Raw genomic sequence first — 16,414 nt, 5'->3', positions numbered from 1 at the left:
TTTATTTTTGTTTAACAATTGAACCAGTATCATTGTTTTACAATGTGGTACCTGCTATACTAGGCTCACCAACAGTGTGCCCTGTACCACAAATTTATCTCTAAATTCCCCTGTCTCAGCACCCTTTGATCACAGTCAGGTGGTTTGCATTCCAGGGTTAACTTCTATTAAGATTTGTCCAACTGATTTCATTTGATCAATTTCCTCCCAACACAATAGATTTATAGGTTTCAATTAGATTCCTCCGAATATTAGAAAAATATTGAGGACTTTATTGTCTTTAATAACAAACCCAGGTATGTCACAGTGTAGGACTGAGTAGGTGATCAGAAGTTCTTGTGTCAATCAGCAAAGATACCACAGCAAAGTGAGCAAGCTATTGAAGCAAAAAACTAGACACCTAGAGGAATGGACCACGCAAATTTGTAGGCTGACCTCTGGAGAGGGGAGCTGGTCAGCCACATAAATTATAGGGACCACTGAGATATCTAACACTAGAGCCTGAGGGTGGATTAGGTGACAGGTCTAAATTACCTGAGACTTTGGTGGATGATTGTCTGCTATGAATGGTATAACCCTATTGGCTTATGCCAGGTGACTACCCATAATATACATATAGAAAAGTCCACTGAGGGATTGCAAAAGTCCACTGAGGATTGTGTGTGGGGAATGACTTATATAATGAGAGTTCATGAGGCAGGGTCACATTATAATGGTGATGTGTAAACTGACGATGTGAGTGTGGGGCCCAAGACTCAATCTTGGAATCAGAAAGCTTTTGTTGCTCTTTCATACTTCTCGTTTTGTTTCCTAGGCAGAAATACATTAGTTTTGGGTCCTGGACTATCTGTCAGCTCAACTTGCCTTTAAGGTCACTTTCCTATTTTACTGTTCAGCTCTAAGAATTAACCCCTGACTAAGGGCTTCGAACAGTAGGGGGAGTGTCCCTTGAACACATTAACATGCTTTCCATGGGGATAAGGACTATTTAGCAATGAATAGTAAAGCTGTAGTTGGCCATACCTAAGTCATTGAGGCATCTAACTGCTTTAAGACATCTACTTAGCATCACCTCCTATTTAACCTACTCAGGTTGTCCTCATTAGGGGCTTTTACTTATGAGACACCATTAGAGCAGGTCTTATACTGTATTTTTAGCATCTTATATAAAAGCTTTTCCCACAAAAGTCCCAAGTTTATATAAGCAAGCCCTCCCCCCCAACCCCGGGGTTCTCGTCCAGCCTCTCAAAGATTACAAGTAGGAGAGGAAAGTAGGGGTGTGCGTGTGTGTGTGTGTGTGTGTGTGTGTGTGTGTGTGTGTGTGTGTGTGTGTTGGGGAAACAGGGAGAGATACTCATCCATTCTCAAGTGACTGAAAATGTCCAGGTCCCAGAGCCGGGTCTCTCCTCTGAACATTGCTGGGTTTGCGCCCCACACAACACTTCGGGTGCCCTCCTCTTCTATTCTCAGCCTTTGGCTTCCAGCAGTTACATTTTCATTAGGTGTCAGGTTGCTGAGTTCGCGCCCCGAAGTCTCTGCCTTTCTCTTTGTGTTCAACAACACCCCAGAGGGCTGGGCTGTGGAGACAGAAGTCCACCTGAGAGTTCCGGTTCCCTCATTTTTCCAGATGGCAAATGAGGCCCAGGATCGGGATCACCTGATTCTCTGGATTCCCTCTCCAGTGGACTTTATCAAAACTAGCGATTTCTTGGATCTCAGATTTCTTATAAATATAACATGAGGAGCCTGAGAGTATTTGAAAGAGGCTCCCGACCACCCTTCCATCTGTGTGGGATGTGAGATCTGGTATGAAGTGTGATCCGATTAAACTTGAAATTTGCTGGTTTCAAAATATGGACTAGGCTATTAGCCACAGAAATGAACCAGTAAGAGGACGTGCTTTTGTTCCTGCTTCCCAAAGCTTGAACTCAAGTCTCTCGTTTTCAATGGTAAGAAAATAAAGAAAACAAATGGTAAATTTACCCACGGCAAAAAAAAAAAAAAAAAGAAATGAAAAGAAAAAAAAAAAAGAAGAAGCTCAAATACAAATCTCTAGCTGATTCTTGTACAAGAAAAGCAGTTACTTTATTCTTAAATAGTTTACCTAACTATATCAGGAAAAAAGCTCCTGGGAGTGGAGGGAGGGGTGGAGGGGGGGCAGGGAGGGGAGGTGAGGACCGAATACGCAGGGAATGATGGTGATAAGCATTTTCCAAATTAGGAAACAGATATGCTTTTCTTCGTACTCGCTTACATAACTGATCTATTTTAGAAGACAACACTGAAAAAAACTGAAATGAAATACAAATCTCATGAATTTACTACTTTAGTGAGCAAAGACACCAGACAGCAACGCTGGAAGAAAAAGTGGAAACTTCCCTCCCCCCATCTCCACCCCCACATTTCATCAGGCACCCCTTGAGGAGGGGGGAAGCTCCGCGGGGCAGTTTTGCAAGATTTCTCTTTTCTCCCTTTGAGGCAGCTAGCTGAGCTGGGTGAGTCAGAGACCAAAGTCCATATTTTCGAAAATGAATGAAGAAGGAGAGGGCCTAATTTTCCTCTCTGAATTTAGAGAGCGGTTGCCTTGGAGTACGTTGTCCTCTTTGGCTGCCACAGAATGTCTAAAGTGGGACCTGTCTGTCCTAAAGCCTGGGATTGTTTTGCTCCAGACTTCCTGATTCAGAGGGAAACTGTGCACACAAAGGCCAGAGAGGCAGTTCAGCCTCTTACATAAATAAGTTACATAAATGAGAACCAGTTATGTAAATGTATAAACCAGCAAACATGAATTATAGCCATTCACAAATGCCAAGGAGAGCATGGCAAGATCCCTCCCACGCTCTCTAGCGCCCCCTCCCCGCCCCCCAGCACACATGGTCCTAATTGTTCCATTTTATTTCACCCCAGAATCAAGAGTGATTGTCACATCGGGGAAAGGAGTGCCCAAGGACAAAGGACACTTCGTCTTCGGTTCTGAACCAGGCATTTTACTTTTAGAAGTTCCTTAAAACTTGATCAATACTTCTGATATACTCCTAAAAACATTTAATATTAACTATTTATTGTACAATTCACAAGCCACTATATTGGGAACAACATCTCATCAAAGTTAATGTCGTGGATATGGTATCTGGATATATTTTTGTGCCGCTTGTAGTTTCAAGTTGCCAAGGCATATAGAGTCATTCCTAGTGAGGGTAGGTAGTCATTTAGGGTTAGGACTAGTTTAAGGTGATGTTGTTGGTAAGTGAATTCAAATATTTCACACCCCCCAAAAAAGAATCCTAGTTTCTCCTTGAGTCTGTGCTGCAATGTACTTCAGGTGAAATATGAATTTATTAGCCACAGCATCCTGTTGAAACAAGAGCTTTTTCCTTATCCTCTTGGATGCAACAAATCTCTCATCTTTTCTAAAAGTAACACAATTTGCTCATTGTGTAGTAACTAAAGCAGTTTTGAGCCTAATGGTCTGTTCTGAATTACAAGGGAGATTAATTAAAATTAGTTAATTTCAGACATAGCAAATTCAAGTTATCATGCCTCTTAGCAATTCCATTTCTTTTAAAAATTCATGCAAGATACTTTTCAAGGTCTAACACGGTAATGCAATGGTTTAAATTTAGGTGTTCTGAAAACTCCTGCAATATTGTGAGCTGTGTGATTTGGGCCATCGTTTCTAATCTTTAAAATAAAACTATAAGTCACTTTAGTATCTTGTATTTGCCTATAAATATTTTAATATACCGAAAGCCTTGAACTCTCTGCATCAAGTTTAAAGGAAATACAATCTGTCACACAAAAACTGGATCTTTTGTCCTTCGTTCTGCAAAATTGTATACTTTTTGGGTTAGAAGGACAGTATAAGTCAGCACGAGGAAAGTTTTCATTGTGGGTGTTTTCGCTTTTAAAATGCAAAGTATCTGTCTTAGCCAATGACGGGGCAGTGACGATCTGTAGAGAATATAGCCGTCACCTCGGGAACCTGTGGCTCTTCTCCCTGGAGTCTGGGGGCGTAGGGGAAGTTGGGGCAGACTTTTAATCAAGAAATTGAGCTGTTACTTGCTCTCTAGGGATGGTTCTGGGTAAGGTGGGCGGGGTGTTTCTTAAGTTGATCCATTCTGACTTGAGTCACAAAATCATCAGACGGGATGCCTATCCTAAGCCTTCGGCTGGCTTCTCCTAAGCAAGTCATCTGGTGATTTGGGTGGGTCGAAGTGAAAATAAAACGCAGCCGAGCCCCCACCGCACTCCACCCCTCCCGATCGCCTTAAATCACTCCAGGGCGGCAGGTTCCATGGGGCGGAGAGGGGGCGGGTCCCCCATTCAGCCTGGCCGGTTCGTAGAGCGAAGTGGAGCGGAGACTTGCAAGTTCCCGAAGGTCGTACGACGCGCCGGGCTGCGGCGTGCTTCAGGCTGGGGTTTAGCAAAGAGACCCCCATGCCCCAGAAGGTGGGGTGTGCATGCAGGACGGGCAAAGTTCTGGGGTGCGGGGGAGCTCCAAGCGGGCCGATCTCTTTCGGGCTTTGTTCCTTAGCAAGCCAGGCCCTGCTTGGAGAAGCCAATTAGATGCCCGCTGGGGTATCATCTGACTGGGCGTGTGTGTGTGTGTTTCTGTGTGTGTGTGTCCTCTTTCTCTGTCTCTTCTCTTTGTCTCTGTCTCTCAGTCTCTCTGTCTCTGTCTCTGTCTCTGTCTCCCCTTTCCCCCAACCTCGCCAGGAGGGGCTTCGAAGCGGCAAGGGGCGGGGACCCAGCTGCTTCGGGGGCTACTGGGGGAGAGTCCCGAGCTGGCCGGTCCGCTCTAAGCCCCGCCCCGCCCACCAAGCCCCGCCCCTCGGGGCTTCCCGGGCGCGCGCCGTGTCGCCCCCCCCCGCCGTGTCCGCGCGCCACGCCCCCCTGCTCGCGGGCCGCGTGCGGAGCCGCGCGCCCCGGAGGAGGCTCCGCTCCGGGACCGTGGCGGCGGGCGGCAGCGGCAGAGGCGGCGGCGGCGGCGGCGGCGGCGGGCCATGTTCTCTCCGGCCGTGGCGAGGGCGCGGAGCTCTCCGGAGAGAGGGAGCCCGGAGATGGCCCCGCGGCCGCGCAGCCGGAGCGGGCTGTGGGGAGTGGGCGGCGGCGGCGGCGATGCGGAGCGCGGGGAGCTGCTGCTCCGCCGCGGCGAGCTGCTGGCGCTGGGCGGCCACCTGCGGGGAGCGCTGGAGGCGTACGCGGCGGCGCTGCGCCGCGGGGCCCCGGGGGCGAGGCCGCGGGAGCGCCTGGGCGCCCTGGTGGACTGCCTGGTGCTGCGCTACCGGCTCCGCCGCGGGCTGGGCTGCTGGGCGCCGGCCGGGGAGCGCGCGGGCGGCGGCGGCGGCGGCGGCGGCGGGCTGCTCAGCTGCTCGGGCTGCCGCGGCTTCCTGAGCGAGCCGGTGACCGTGGCCTGCGGGCACAGCTACTGCCGCCGCTGCCTGCGGAGGCAGCTCCGCGCGCGCTGCCGCCTGTGCCGGGCCCGCCTGCCGCCGCCTCTCGCCGGGGCCGCCGCCGCCGCCGCCGCCTCGGCCGCGCCGCGCTTCCGCACCAGCGTGGTGCTCAGCCACCTGGCCGAGAAGTGGTTCCCGGGCCGGCGCGAGCGCGCGCGGGCCGCCGGCCGGCTCGGGGAGCTGCTGCAGCTGGGGCGCTACCGGGAGGCCCTGGCCGCCGCCGGCGAGGCGCTGCGAGCAGGTGACGGAGGGACGGACGGACGGACGGACGGGGATCGGGCCCCCGCCCCTGGCTTCCCCCCGGCCGGCTCCCCGCCGCTCGCTTCGGCACCCCCTTCCTGCCTGCCTTCCTTCCTTCCTTTCCTCCCTCCCTTGCCGGGCCCGGCGTTTGGGCGGGGGCAGGTTTCGGGGGTCCCCCCGTAGGGTGTGGGAGGGGGGCGGCGCCCCGGGGTGCTTCGGTCACAATGGGGATCGCCCTTGGAGCCGGAGCCGCCGGTGACGCGACACGACACGACGCGGGGAGGGAGGAGGGAGGGAGGGAAGGAGAACAGGAGGGGCGGGCGCCCCGGTTGCGGGGTTCCCTCCCTCCCTCTGCTTTTACTTAGGCCCCAGCCGCGCGGGGGCGGGTGACCCCGGGCTGGGTCTCAGGCAGGCCGAGTGCACCCCGGGATGGTTGGGTACACGGTGTGTTGGGTGTTGGGACGGCCACTCAGCTCACTCGCTCACCGCTTCCTCTTTCCGGGAAAGGGCCCCCCTACACTTCCTCGGGACCGGGTGGGTGAGGGTGCGGGGAAACTCCTACCCTAGGAGGGGTTAGGATCTCCCCGCTTGCAAGCCGAGGTTGAGGCTTGCTAAGGCGACTAGCCCCCCTCAAGTAAAAGTCACCGGGGCGGGTGATCGGAGCTGTGGGCTGGTTTTTTTGGAATTGCATAAGCGGGGGGTGGGGGGGTGGAGGGGCGTTGTGTAACGGGTGACGTCCGGTGGGCGTGGCAGGAGCCCAGCGCTTGCACCCGCACCCCGAGAGAAACCCCCGCCGGCGGCCCAGTTGCTTGTGCCCCCCCCCCCCGCTGCTGCTGCTGCTGCTGCTGCTGTCCGGGCTCAGAGATGCCCCAGGGATGTTAGACTCTGAACCGACCCATTGTGCCCAAGTCGCCTACCTCGCCTGCCTGCCATGGGGTGGTTCAACCTGCTGCTTTCCGAGCCTGCTCCCCATCTGCGCTTGGGCGCTCACTTTTAAACACCCCGAGTTTCAGTGGAAGATGGGAAGGAAGGCGCTTTGGGCATCCGGATGGGATGGGAAGTTTCTTTCTTGGTCCACCCCACCCACCGCGGGACCTGCCGTTGTGGGGTGGGGGGGGGTGCTTTTGTCTTCCTTGCTTGGCACACTCCTTCCTCTCTCCCCACCCACCCAAGCAGGCATTTGGGTCTCTTCTACCCAGAATAAATAACACTTTTGTCCGAAGATTCATGCTTTTTTTAAAGATGCATTTCAAGGAGGAGCAGCCAGCAACTTTGCCCAACTCAGGGATAAAGAATGAAAAGCTAGTGTTTTTTTTTTTTTTGTTGTTGTTTTTTTTTTTAAGTCTGTCTGCCTTTCTAAACTGGGGTGTTTTATTGTCCTCCCGCCTGTCTGGAACATTATCTGGAGACAGAGACTTGAGTCGGTTGTCGCCCGCGTGGGTGTGGGTGGTGCTAGTACATCTTGGGGGGAGAGGCCAGGGAAGCTGCTGAACATCATCCAAGGCACAGGACCGTCGCCCACACAGACTCTTATCAGGCTCCAAATGTCAGTAGCGGCCCCTGATAAAGAAGACCTGTGTCTCTAGATGAGTTTGTTGCCATGGAATAATACTTGAGAAGAATCAAGGAAAGGTCTAAAATAGAAGCTGATGTTAGGTGTTAAGTAAATTTATCATCTTAGTAACAAAGTCTCCTGGTGCTCTTTCATCCTAAGTGCTTAGTCATTTCCATCTAGTGACTATTGTTATTTAATAGATGCAGGGTTGAAATCATAAACCTGGCATTCCACCCCTATACCCCCCCCCCCCCGTATTCTTTCAGGATCAAGTGTGTGGAGGAGGCAGTTATAAAATGGACCTGAATAGTCCGGAACAAAAGAAAACTTGGATATAAAAAAATTCGGGTACAACTCTGCCTGGGTGTTTTGAGTACAGCAGGGAAGCTAGACTTGGCTGTGGCTAGTAACTTAGCTACGACCTAATTCTAAACCCGTCGTCAAGGTAGGGCAGTGAAATGACTTATTCACAGAGACAACAAGGCTCAGAGACCTCAGGTTCTAAAGGTTGGAGAAGTGAGTCAGTTTTGCTTCTCTCACTCATGCACTGAAGATTTTCAAGGAAGTTTTTTTAGTTACGAGGTTGAAATAAAGGATGAAACTTCTAAGTGGCTTCAATGAGATTAATTACTGCTGATTCAGTTACTTGACCTCAAATTGTACTTTCATAAGAATTCAGGTTGTAATCTGTGGAAGATCAGTGAGTGCATTTGCTCATTGGAGTCTAGTTTGATATTTTATGACTGTTAGTTAATCTTGTGTGTGGGGAGAGGAAGGGCTAGGCACAACCTATGCTCAGGGTTTATTCTTGGGTACTGTTCAGGAGACCAATGTAGTGCCAACATTAAAGGTCCAAGGCAAGGCAAGTGCCTTACCTCTTGCCTTCTTTCCAGCCCAATGGCCATAATTTTCTGATTAAGAATGATTCTTAATCTCTAGGTTGAAGATTTTATTTTCTGTATGGTTTTGAATTTTTCTGGTCATACTGGGTACCATGTAGGTGTCAGAAATTGAACTTGGATTCAGCCACTTTCAAGGCAAATCCTTGTACTATGATTTTTATTTTCTTTGGTGGAAAAAGGCTTCAAGTAGGTTTTCTCTTTTCAGTTTGCATAGATAGCACATAGGAATTCGTCTACTTAATTAGCTTTTGCAGGTCAGCAATCCAAGTCTGCTGATTTCCGGTTCATTAATCTGTTTCCCCTTATTTTTAGGTCTTTAATTTTATTAATCCCATACTGGAAACTGTGTCTAATAATTCTTTTTAATTCTCTTAATTTTTACTGTCAAGCAGGAGGGGCAAACCTTAGGACTAATAAAAGTATAGTTATCCAAGTACCAATATATGTATATCAATTTAGATGCATGAATAAAATAACTAGTACACTCAAATCTATAGTTAGCCATTAACTTTCTGAGAGTTGGCTCGGCATTTGAAATGTATTTATATAATTGTACAACTATAGTTATCAGTGATGCTTTCATTCTTGTTGACATGAAAAAACCTTCCCTGTAACTTTTTTTCATGATTCTTAAAATGAAGCAAGTAAATACTATTAGCTAGAAAAATAGATCTTGTCTACAGTTAGCCCACACACATCCAAATTTATCCCTGTCAACAAGAAAGGAAAGCTTGGAAACCTTTGCCAAAGCCAGAAGTTTCCCATTGAGATTACATAAGTTTCTGTTGAATTGAAATATATTTAGATAACATTTAATCCATTGATCTTTTGGTATTAACTTTCAGATGTTTCATAACTTTGTCTTTTTAGTATTTAGAGGTATTATGTAAAAGTCTTTTCTGTATTGAATCTTATACCTGAGTCTGTTGAAATGATCCTACTTTGCTATGACATTTCCCTTTTATATTCAATAAGTTTTTACACAGCCTTGTCTCCTCATATACACTTAGCTCTCCTCAAAAAAGAAAACAAAACAATACAAGCAATATTATTTATAGTTTGAACTGGTTTAAAAAATAAACGTTAGAAGGGCAGACCATTTTGTTTAAATACTTAGTAGGAGAAGAAAATTCTTGGTTTTAATTATATAGTCTTGATTGTTATCAGGGATTTCTACATGTATTATATCATTTGGTTTTTGTGAAGAATTCTGTGGAATACACTTATCTTCAGAAGTAAAATGAAGGGAGCTGGTTTTACATTTGATAGTAAATAATAAAATTGGAGCGAGAGATGCTATGTGACCTAACGTTAAAGCTGGGCATGATTGCAACTAAAGAACTAAACACATGTGTTCACTAAACATGAATCCCGCTGCAACCCTATATTCTGTTTGGTTCTTTTGCCTAAAAAGTAAAAGTACATGCCTCAAAAGTAGAGCCCGATAATAACAAGCTCCTAGTGCTGTTGTGAGAATTATATTAATCAAAACATGTAAAGTGCTTTGAGTGGTACAGGATGAATGCTCAGTAATTATTAGGCGATTAAAATCCATTGTATTTTTGGTATTGACTTTCAGATGATTTGATACTAACTTCTAGATCATCTAAACCTTACAATTAAAGTTTTGGGTTTTGGAGGTTATTTTTGTTTATTGGTTGGGCTACACCTGGTGATATTCAGGGGTTACTCCTGGCTATGCATTTAGGAATCACTCATGGTGATGCTTGGGGTACCATATATGATGCAGGGGATGGAACCCAGGTTGGTCATATGCAAAGCATGTGCTCTACCTGCAGTACTATTGCTCTGGTCCTTTCTAAAGTTCTGCTCTTTACTTTCTACTGCATTGATAATATGTATTACCAAAAATAGGTTAAATCTGGATTCTAGCCTCAAGTTAGTAACATTTTAGCACATGCTAAATAAATAAAAAGAAGTATGACTGCAAAGTTTTCATTAAAAAGAGTACTCAAATTATATGTGAATACCGAAACATTTCAGAAAAATGGGAGTAGGGTTTTTAGTATGTTCAGCTCAACCAGATTGATGTGAAGAGTTGCGAATCTTATTATTAATAGATTATTCTACAAAGGAGTGTGTAGAAAGTAAACATTGATGTCTGTCTTATTTTACACTTCACAAAGTACATGCTTTCACTTCCATTATTGTAACAATATATATATATACATACATATATATACATACATACATATATATATATATATATATATATATATATATATATATATATATATATATATATATATATATCCCTATCTCCTTTACAAAGATCGTGTGACATAGGAGGGCTAGAATTAGTACTCTTACTAAACAGGTTAACTAACAAGAATTGGGGCCGGATCTATGAAACAGTGGGTAGGGAGCTTATATTGCACCAAATTGACCCAGGTTCTATCCTTGGCATCCCATGTGGTCCATGAGCCTGCAAGTTCAGAGGCAGAAATAAAACCTGAGCATTGCCCAGTGTGGCCCAAAAACCAGGGGGAAAGACCAACAAGAATTTTTAATTTTGGGGGGCCTACCCAGTGATGCTTAGTTGTCCAGAGGCCTGGCATGGAAGCCATCAAATCAGCTACATGAGCTTAGTGACTCACAGCTCTGGTAGATGTTGTCTGATGTGGGGTTCCTACAGGTTTGAGCCACTCCCACATGCTTTCCTCAAGTGACTGAAGATAAGTAGCCAAGTTAGAAATGAAGTGAGAAATTCATGGACACTACTTCTAGTGTAAAGTTAGTTTTTTAACACATTAGCTGATAAGATATTTTGTTATATTATTATCAATAGCAATAAGTATATTTTGAGTTTGTATGTCAGACAGTGTGCTGTTAATGCATTATCTTGTTCTCATGACAGTCCTAATCACTAGCATGTTTTAAACTTGAAGTAATAAAAAAAAATTGGTATTTTGAAATTCTAGAGCTAGCTCAGTGTATCAATTTGGTGGAGGCATTGGAAAGAAGAATTTGGGGCCATACCTTGTACTCAGGGCTTGTTTCTGGCTCTATATTCAAGGATCACTACTTGAGATGTTTTTGTACCTTGTGGTGCTGGAGATCAAACTCAGCTAAAGCACCTTACCCATTGTACTGTCTCTTTGGCCCACAAGATAGGAAACACAGTTCTGGCAAATGCTTGCTCCTCAAGCATTGATTGACTTTGGACAGCTCAAAACTAGTGTGATGTGTATAGTTTTCTTTCGATTAAACAATCTATGACACTAAAGAAAGAGAAAACAGGAGCATGAGTTGAGGCGCATGCAGAGCCGGATCTTAATGAATTTCCTCTAGTTCAGCAAACGTTTGTCAAAGCTACGATTTGAGGACAGAAAAAAACAGGAAATAAAGGAGCTCAGAAATAGATTTCAAAAGTAACTGCTCCAAACGCACTGACTGGCTGTATTTTCACATTTAAATAGTGCTCACACTTAAGATTCAATATTTAACATTTTCTCATTCCTGAAATAAGTACTTTTCTTAAGTTAACTTAATTTCCAATAACCCTGTTAGAGCTGAACAGTAAAATCTCAGAGGCCAACTTTTCTGAGGTAGAATCTTGAGTTCTTCATTTACTAGTTGTTTGATCTTGAGCAAGTTACTTTAAACTATTAAACTATTAAACAAGCGTGGATGGTGCTTGACCCATATAGGGATGTTAGAAAGGCCATCAGTCATTTAACAGTATATAATAAATAGTAGTTGAAGAAATAAAAAGAATCTTGTTATGATAGCTGAGCAAACTGAGGCACAGAGCAGAGGTATTGTCTTATTGGCTCCAGGTCATAGGGAGATTAGTAGCCATAAATTGAAGCCAGGAAGTTTTTAGCCATAAATTGAACATAAGCTATAAATTGAACCCAGGTAGTAGTATTATTTTAAAGCTCTGATCTTGATCCTTCAGGGTATGATGAGTAGATGTAGATCCAAGGGAAAGATGTTGAGAATGGTGAGTTGAGTCTTGTTGGATGAGAAAAAGTTGCCGAGATGAGGAGGGAGGTGGAATGGTGGAACAGGAGGGAGTTTGAGCAAAGGGAAGCTGTGCCAACTAGAATGGTTGGTTCAATTTAAGTATTATTGGGTCTTCAGGTGGAGAACTGATTATGAATAGGAAATAGGGGCCAAGCATGAAAGAATGGTATATTACATGAAACACTTGTTTTTATCTGTAGGTGGTGAGAATATTGGTAGGTGAAAACTGAAGGCAGGGAGTGAATTAGTAAGCTTATGTAAGTAGCATTGAAGAAATTTGGGTGTCTGTGCTAGGTCTAATAACTGAAAGGGGAGACTTAAGAAATGGAGGCAGAATTGAGAATGTTAAGTGGGCTGGAGAGATAGTACAGCTGGTAAGGTCTGTCAGCTGTGGTTTGTTCCCTGAGCACCTCCAGGAGTGGTGTGATATTTGAATGTGAGCCAGGAATGATTCTGGAGCATTGCTAGGTGTGACCACCCCTCCCACCACCCCCAATAATTGATAAATTTAAGAACCTACTTTGGTATTGTAGTGGTGTCACTCAGTCAATACTCTTTCAGTCAGGAAGCTTGCAGTGCTTGGGTGGGAGTACATCAGGCAGATAGAAATTCGATGAATCTGAATTTGCATTAGACCTGGGTTCAATCTTTGGCACCCCCCCCCCCCCAGCCCTCCAGTTAGGTGTGTCCTGCAAACACAACAAACAGAACAAATAAATCAGGACTGATAATGGATTAAAGTCTTGAAATTGGAGTTAAATCAGTCCGAGTACCATATCCCAGATCACATCTGGTATCGTTTTCAACACCTTGATTCCCTGTCACAGTCATTGATTAGGCACAGTGACTCACCTGACTGATAGAAGGGTAGTGACTGATTCCTACCTCAAGGAATATTAGGTATAGAGTGGACACTGTTGATTCTTCAAACCTAAGACAACGGTGGCTACAGCTGATTGCTTTCTTTTTCACTGTTACCTTTTTAAGAATGATTGTGTTATGAGTAGGCATTCTGTGTGCTTCTGATTATTGAAAATTTGATTCATTTAGTCTCTTCCTACCCCATATTAAATTAAAGGACATAGTCTGGAGTACTAGGGAACTGGGGAGCACTACTGGGCATGGTTGTGAGGGCCTGATAATTTGGTGCTTCTCTGGTGCTGGGGATCACCAGCACCTCAGTCAGCCATACTGTGTAAGGATCATGTATTGTAGGAGAGCAGATAGACACATGTGTGCTGGTACCTGAACACTATCCCTGATTTTATTTTTAGAATTTTATTTTAGCATTAAAAATTTGGATTGGGCCAGAGTGATAGCCCAGCAGTAAGCATTTGCTTTGCATGCTGCTGACCTGGGATGGACTTGGATTCAATTGGGATCCTATATGGTTCCCTGAGCCTGCTAGGAATGAATTCTGAGTGCGGAGCCAGGAGTAAGCCCTGAGTGCTGCCAGATGTGGCCCAAAAACAAACACAAATAATTGGATTATAAAAGTGGGATGCTGGACTGAAGGGATAGCATAGTGGGTTTGGCCCCTTGCTGTGAATGTGGTCAGCCTGGATTCTGTCCTCAGCACCCTATAAGGTCTCCCAACAGAGTCAGGAGAAATAGCACAGACCCAAAAACTAAAAATGACACGACTTGTGTTTTTACAAAACGTGTTGGGATTTTGAAATCACCTGTAGTTGTTTTTTCCTTCCTAATATTGCTATTCCAAAAAAAGTATTTCATTAACATCTCAAGTTCTCAAAGCAAATATAATGTAAAGGTAATTGGGGAGCAGAGATTTTAAATTATGACCCTTACCTCTTTTCAGGGTATATACTTCTTACCCTAACATACACAAACTTTTTTGGCTTTGTTTTGTTTTGGGCCATTCCTGGTAGTGTGCTTAGGTTGTTACTGGCTCTGCACTCGGTGCATTCCTGGCAAAGCTTGGAATACCATATGTACTGGTGATAGAACACAGGTCAATTGCATGCAAGGGAAGTGCCTTACTTGCTATACTATCACTTGGGCCCCTATATTAACATTTAAGGTTCCCTCCCTCATTGAGGGAGTCTTGATAATTTGATAGTTTCTTTGTTGAGAAGGAAGGGGATGAAAGTCTTTTTACTTCAGTAGCAATGGAAACATTTGGTATAGATTGACTGAATTTTCTCACCCATTATAAGGGTAGCCTAAGACAGACTGTATTAGATGGTATTTGAGCTCAGGAGGTACCTGAGCACTAATCCTCAGTCATGATACTCAGTGGTTCTGAAAAGACACTGCATCATGTGTCATGCTGTGAGAATTTGTAAAAGACAAAATTGGAAACAGTGAGAAAGCCCAGTAAAGGTATGCAAGAGAAAAATAGATTGGAGATACCTGATGGGAAAGTACTGGAGCCAGAGGGACACTGACTGTCATGGATGCTCCTGGAAACCCCCAACTGTGGGTAGAGAGTAGGGGTGCATACCAACGTTCAGAGCTACAAGCTATTATAGCTTAAGCTTTTGTTTTTGCTTTGTTGTTTTTGTTGTTGTTTTTTGTTGCTGTTGGGAGTGGATCTTCCTGGCTCCATTTGGTAATTCAATATCTCAGTGCAAGGGTTCTAGGATGTGATGTTGCTGAGGTGTGGTCCACACTAGGTGATGCTCAGGCTGAGGGTCAAACTGAAGGTGGCAGGATGAAAGTCATAGACTTTAATGTGCTGTCTTTTGGACCTTTACAGCTTCAGGGTTTTGACGTGATGCATTTACTACTATTGACTGTTCCACAATACTGCTCTCCATTTTGTAGTTTTCTTGTGTGCTTGTCATATGAGGATTATGTGATGCCATATCACAGTAAATAAACATTTTTTTTGTTTGTTTTTGGTTTATGGGTTATACCCGGCAGTGCTCAGTGGCCACTTCTGGCTCTATGCTCAGAAATCGCCTCTAGCAGGCACAGGGATCCTGGGATTCGAACCACCATCCTTCTGCATGAAAGGCAAACACCTTACCTCCATGCTATCTCTCCGGCCCCGTAAATAAACATTTCAAATTAGATTGTAATTTCCTTCAAGCAGGGATAGAATAACTTGTATGAACACCTACTTTGTGGTAGGACTATTCTTATTTGAGTAATTTTTATAGAGCTTTTAATTTCTCTGTGTTCAGAAATATGATACATTGCTTTAGAATAGAAGACAAAAAGGATAATTTCTTGTCATGCTTTTTATTTGGGAAGAAATAAATATTTTATGAAATGCTAATTTTATTAATTAATGGATATTAATTTTATTAATTATGGAGCAGTATAATTTCAATTCACAAATACAGCAGTTGATAACAGGCCCACCCAATTGTTAAATCACCTACAGGAAAAATGCCATTTAAAAACTAAACTAAATTGGGATGCTGTTGAGGGGTTTTGTGTATGTGTGTGTCTGTAAACAAGGTTTTACATGTACTGACCTCAAAATGGATATTTTATAAACATTAATTTTAAAACTTCTAAGATAATTAACAGAAGAGTCAAATTAATGTTACAGAAGTACTGAAAATTAGTTTCTTGTTAGTTCTTAGATGCAGTATTACTTTAGTAATTGATTATAGGTGACCTCGCTAAGTGTATGCAATTCTTAATGCCATTGGGTTCTAATATGTTTTAATACGTGGAGATGTAGTGGATAGCAAGATTATCAACATGAGTTTTTTTCTTTTAGAAATACTTTAATGTAATGCTGCTGTGGAACAGTCTAATAACATTCATGCTAGCTAATGACAGGTTAAATTTTTGACCTCTTATAAATGCTGACTTTTTTCAGTCCATTTCCTCCAGAATCAGGACCTCTTGTCTACTTTTAGTAAAGTCTTTAATTAGCCTTTTGCCATGAGAACTCCATGTGTGTATAATTGTGAAGATTTGTAAATTAGAGTAAAAAAATTAAGGTTTGTTATATAAGACAAATACTATGACTAGTGTCATAAACCTTTGTACCTTGGTTCTCTATTTTAAGAAAACATTAATACTTTTTAAAATTTTGGGGGCTTCCCAAGTGATGCTCAGGTGTTCTGAGTGCCACTCCCAGTGATTTTTTTTTTTTGGTTAACCATGCCAGAAGACTAAAATCTGGGTCCTAAGAATGTGGTGCAGCTTGGGCCCTGAGGTACCAGGGACCACCAGAGTTACTCCAGAGGTGATGAGGCTTTCAGGCTATATCTGGCGATGGTCTAGGGGCCATATGGTGCCAGAGGTCAAACTGGTGTCTTGTTGCATCCTAATCCTCATATTATCTATCC

General features: G+C 44.4%; 1 protein-coding gene across 1 annotated transcript in view; it reads left to right on the top strand.

Moving 5' to 3' along the window:
- The first annotated feature begins 4,922 nt into the window (after positions 1–4,922).
- The window catches only part of LONRF1 (LON peptidase N-terminal domain and ring finger 1), a 38,586-nt gene continuing 27,094 nt past the window's right edge, over positions 4,923–16,414 (top strand). Inside the window, exon 1 of the mRNA XM_049772430.1 lies at positions 4,923–5,694. Coding sequence (XP_049628387.1) covers positions 5,004–5,694 — 691 coding nt within the window. The 5' untranslated portion in view covers positions 4,923–5,003. The remainder of the gene's footprint in view (positions 5,695–16,414) is intronic.

This window comes from Suncus etruscus, chromosome 4 (genome assembly GCF_024139225.1).
Source record: "Suncus etruscus isolate mSunEtr1 chromosome 4, mSunEtr1.pri.cur, whole genome shotgun sequence".
Taxonomy (NCBI): domain Eukaryota; kingdom Metazoa; phylum Chordata; class Mammalia; order Eulipotyphla; family Soricidae; genus Suncus; species Suncus etruscus.
Note: the sequence above shows the minus strand (reverse complement) of the source record. Positions and strands in the feature narration are given on the sequence as shown.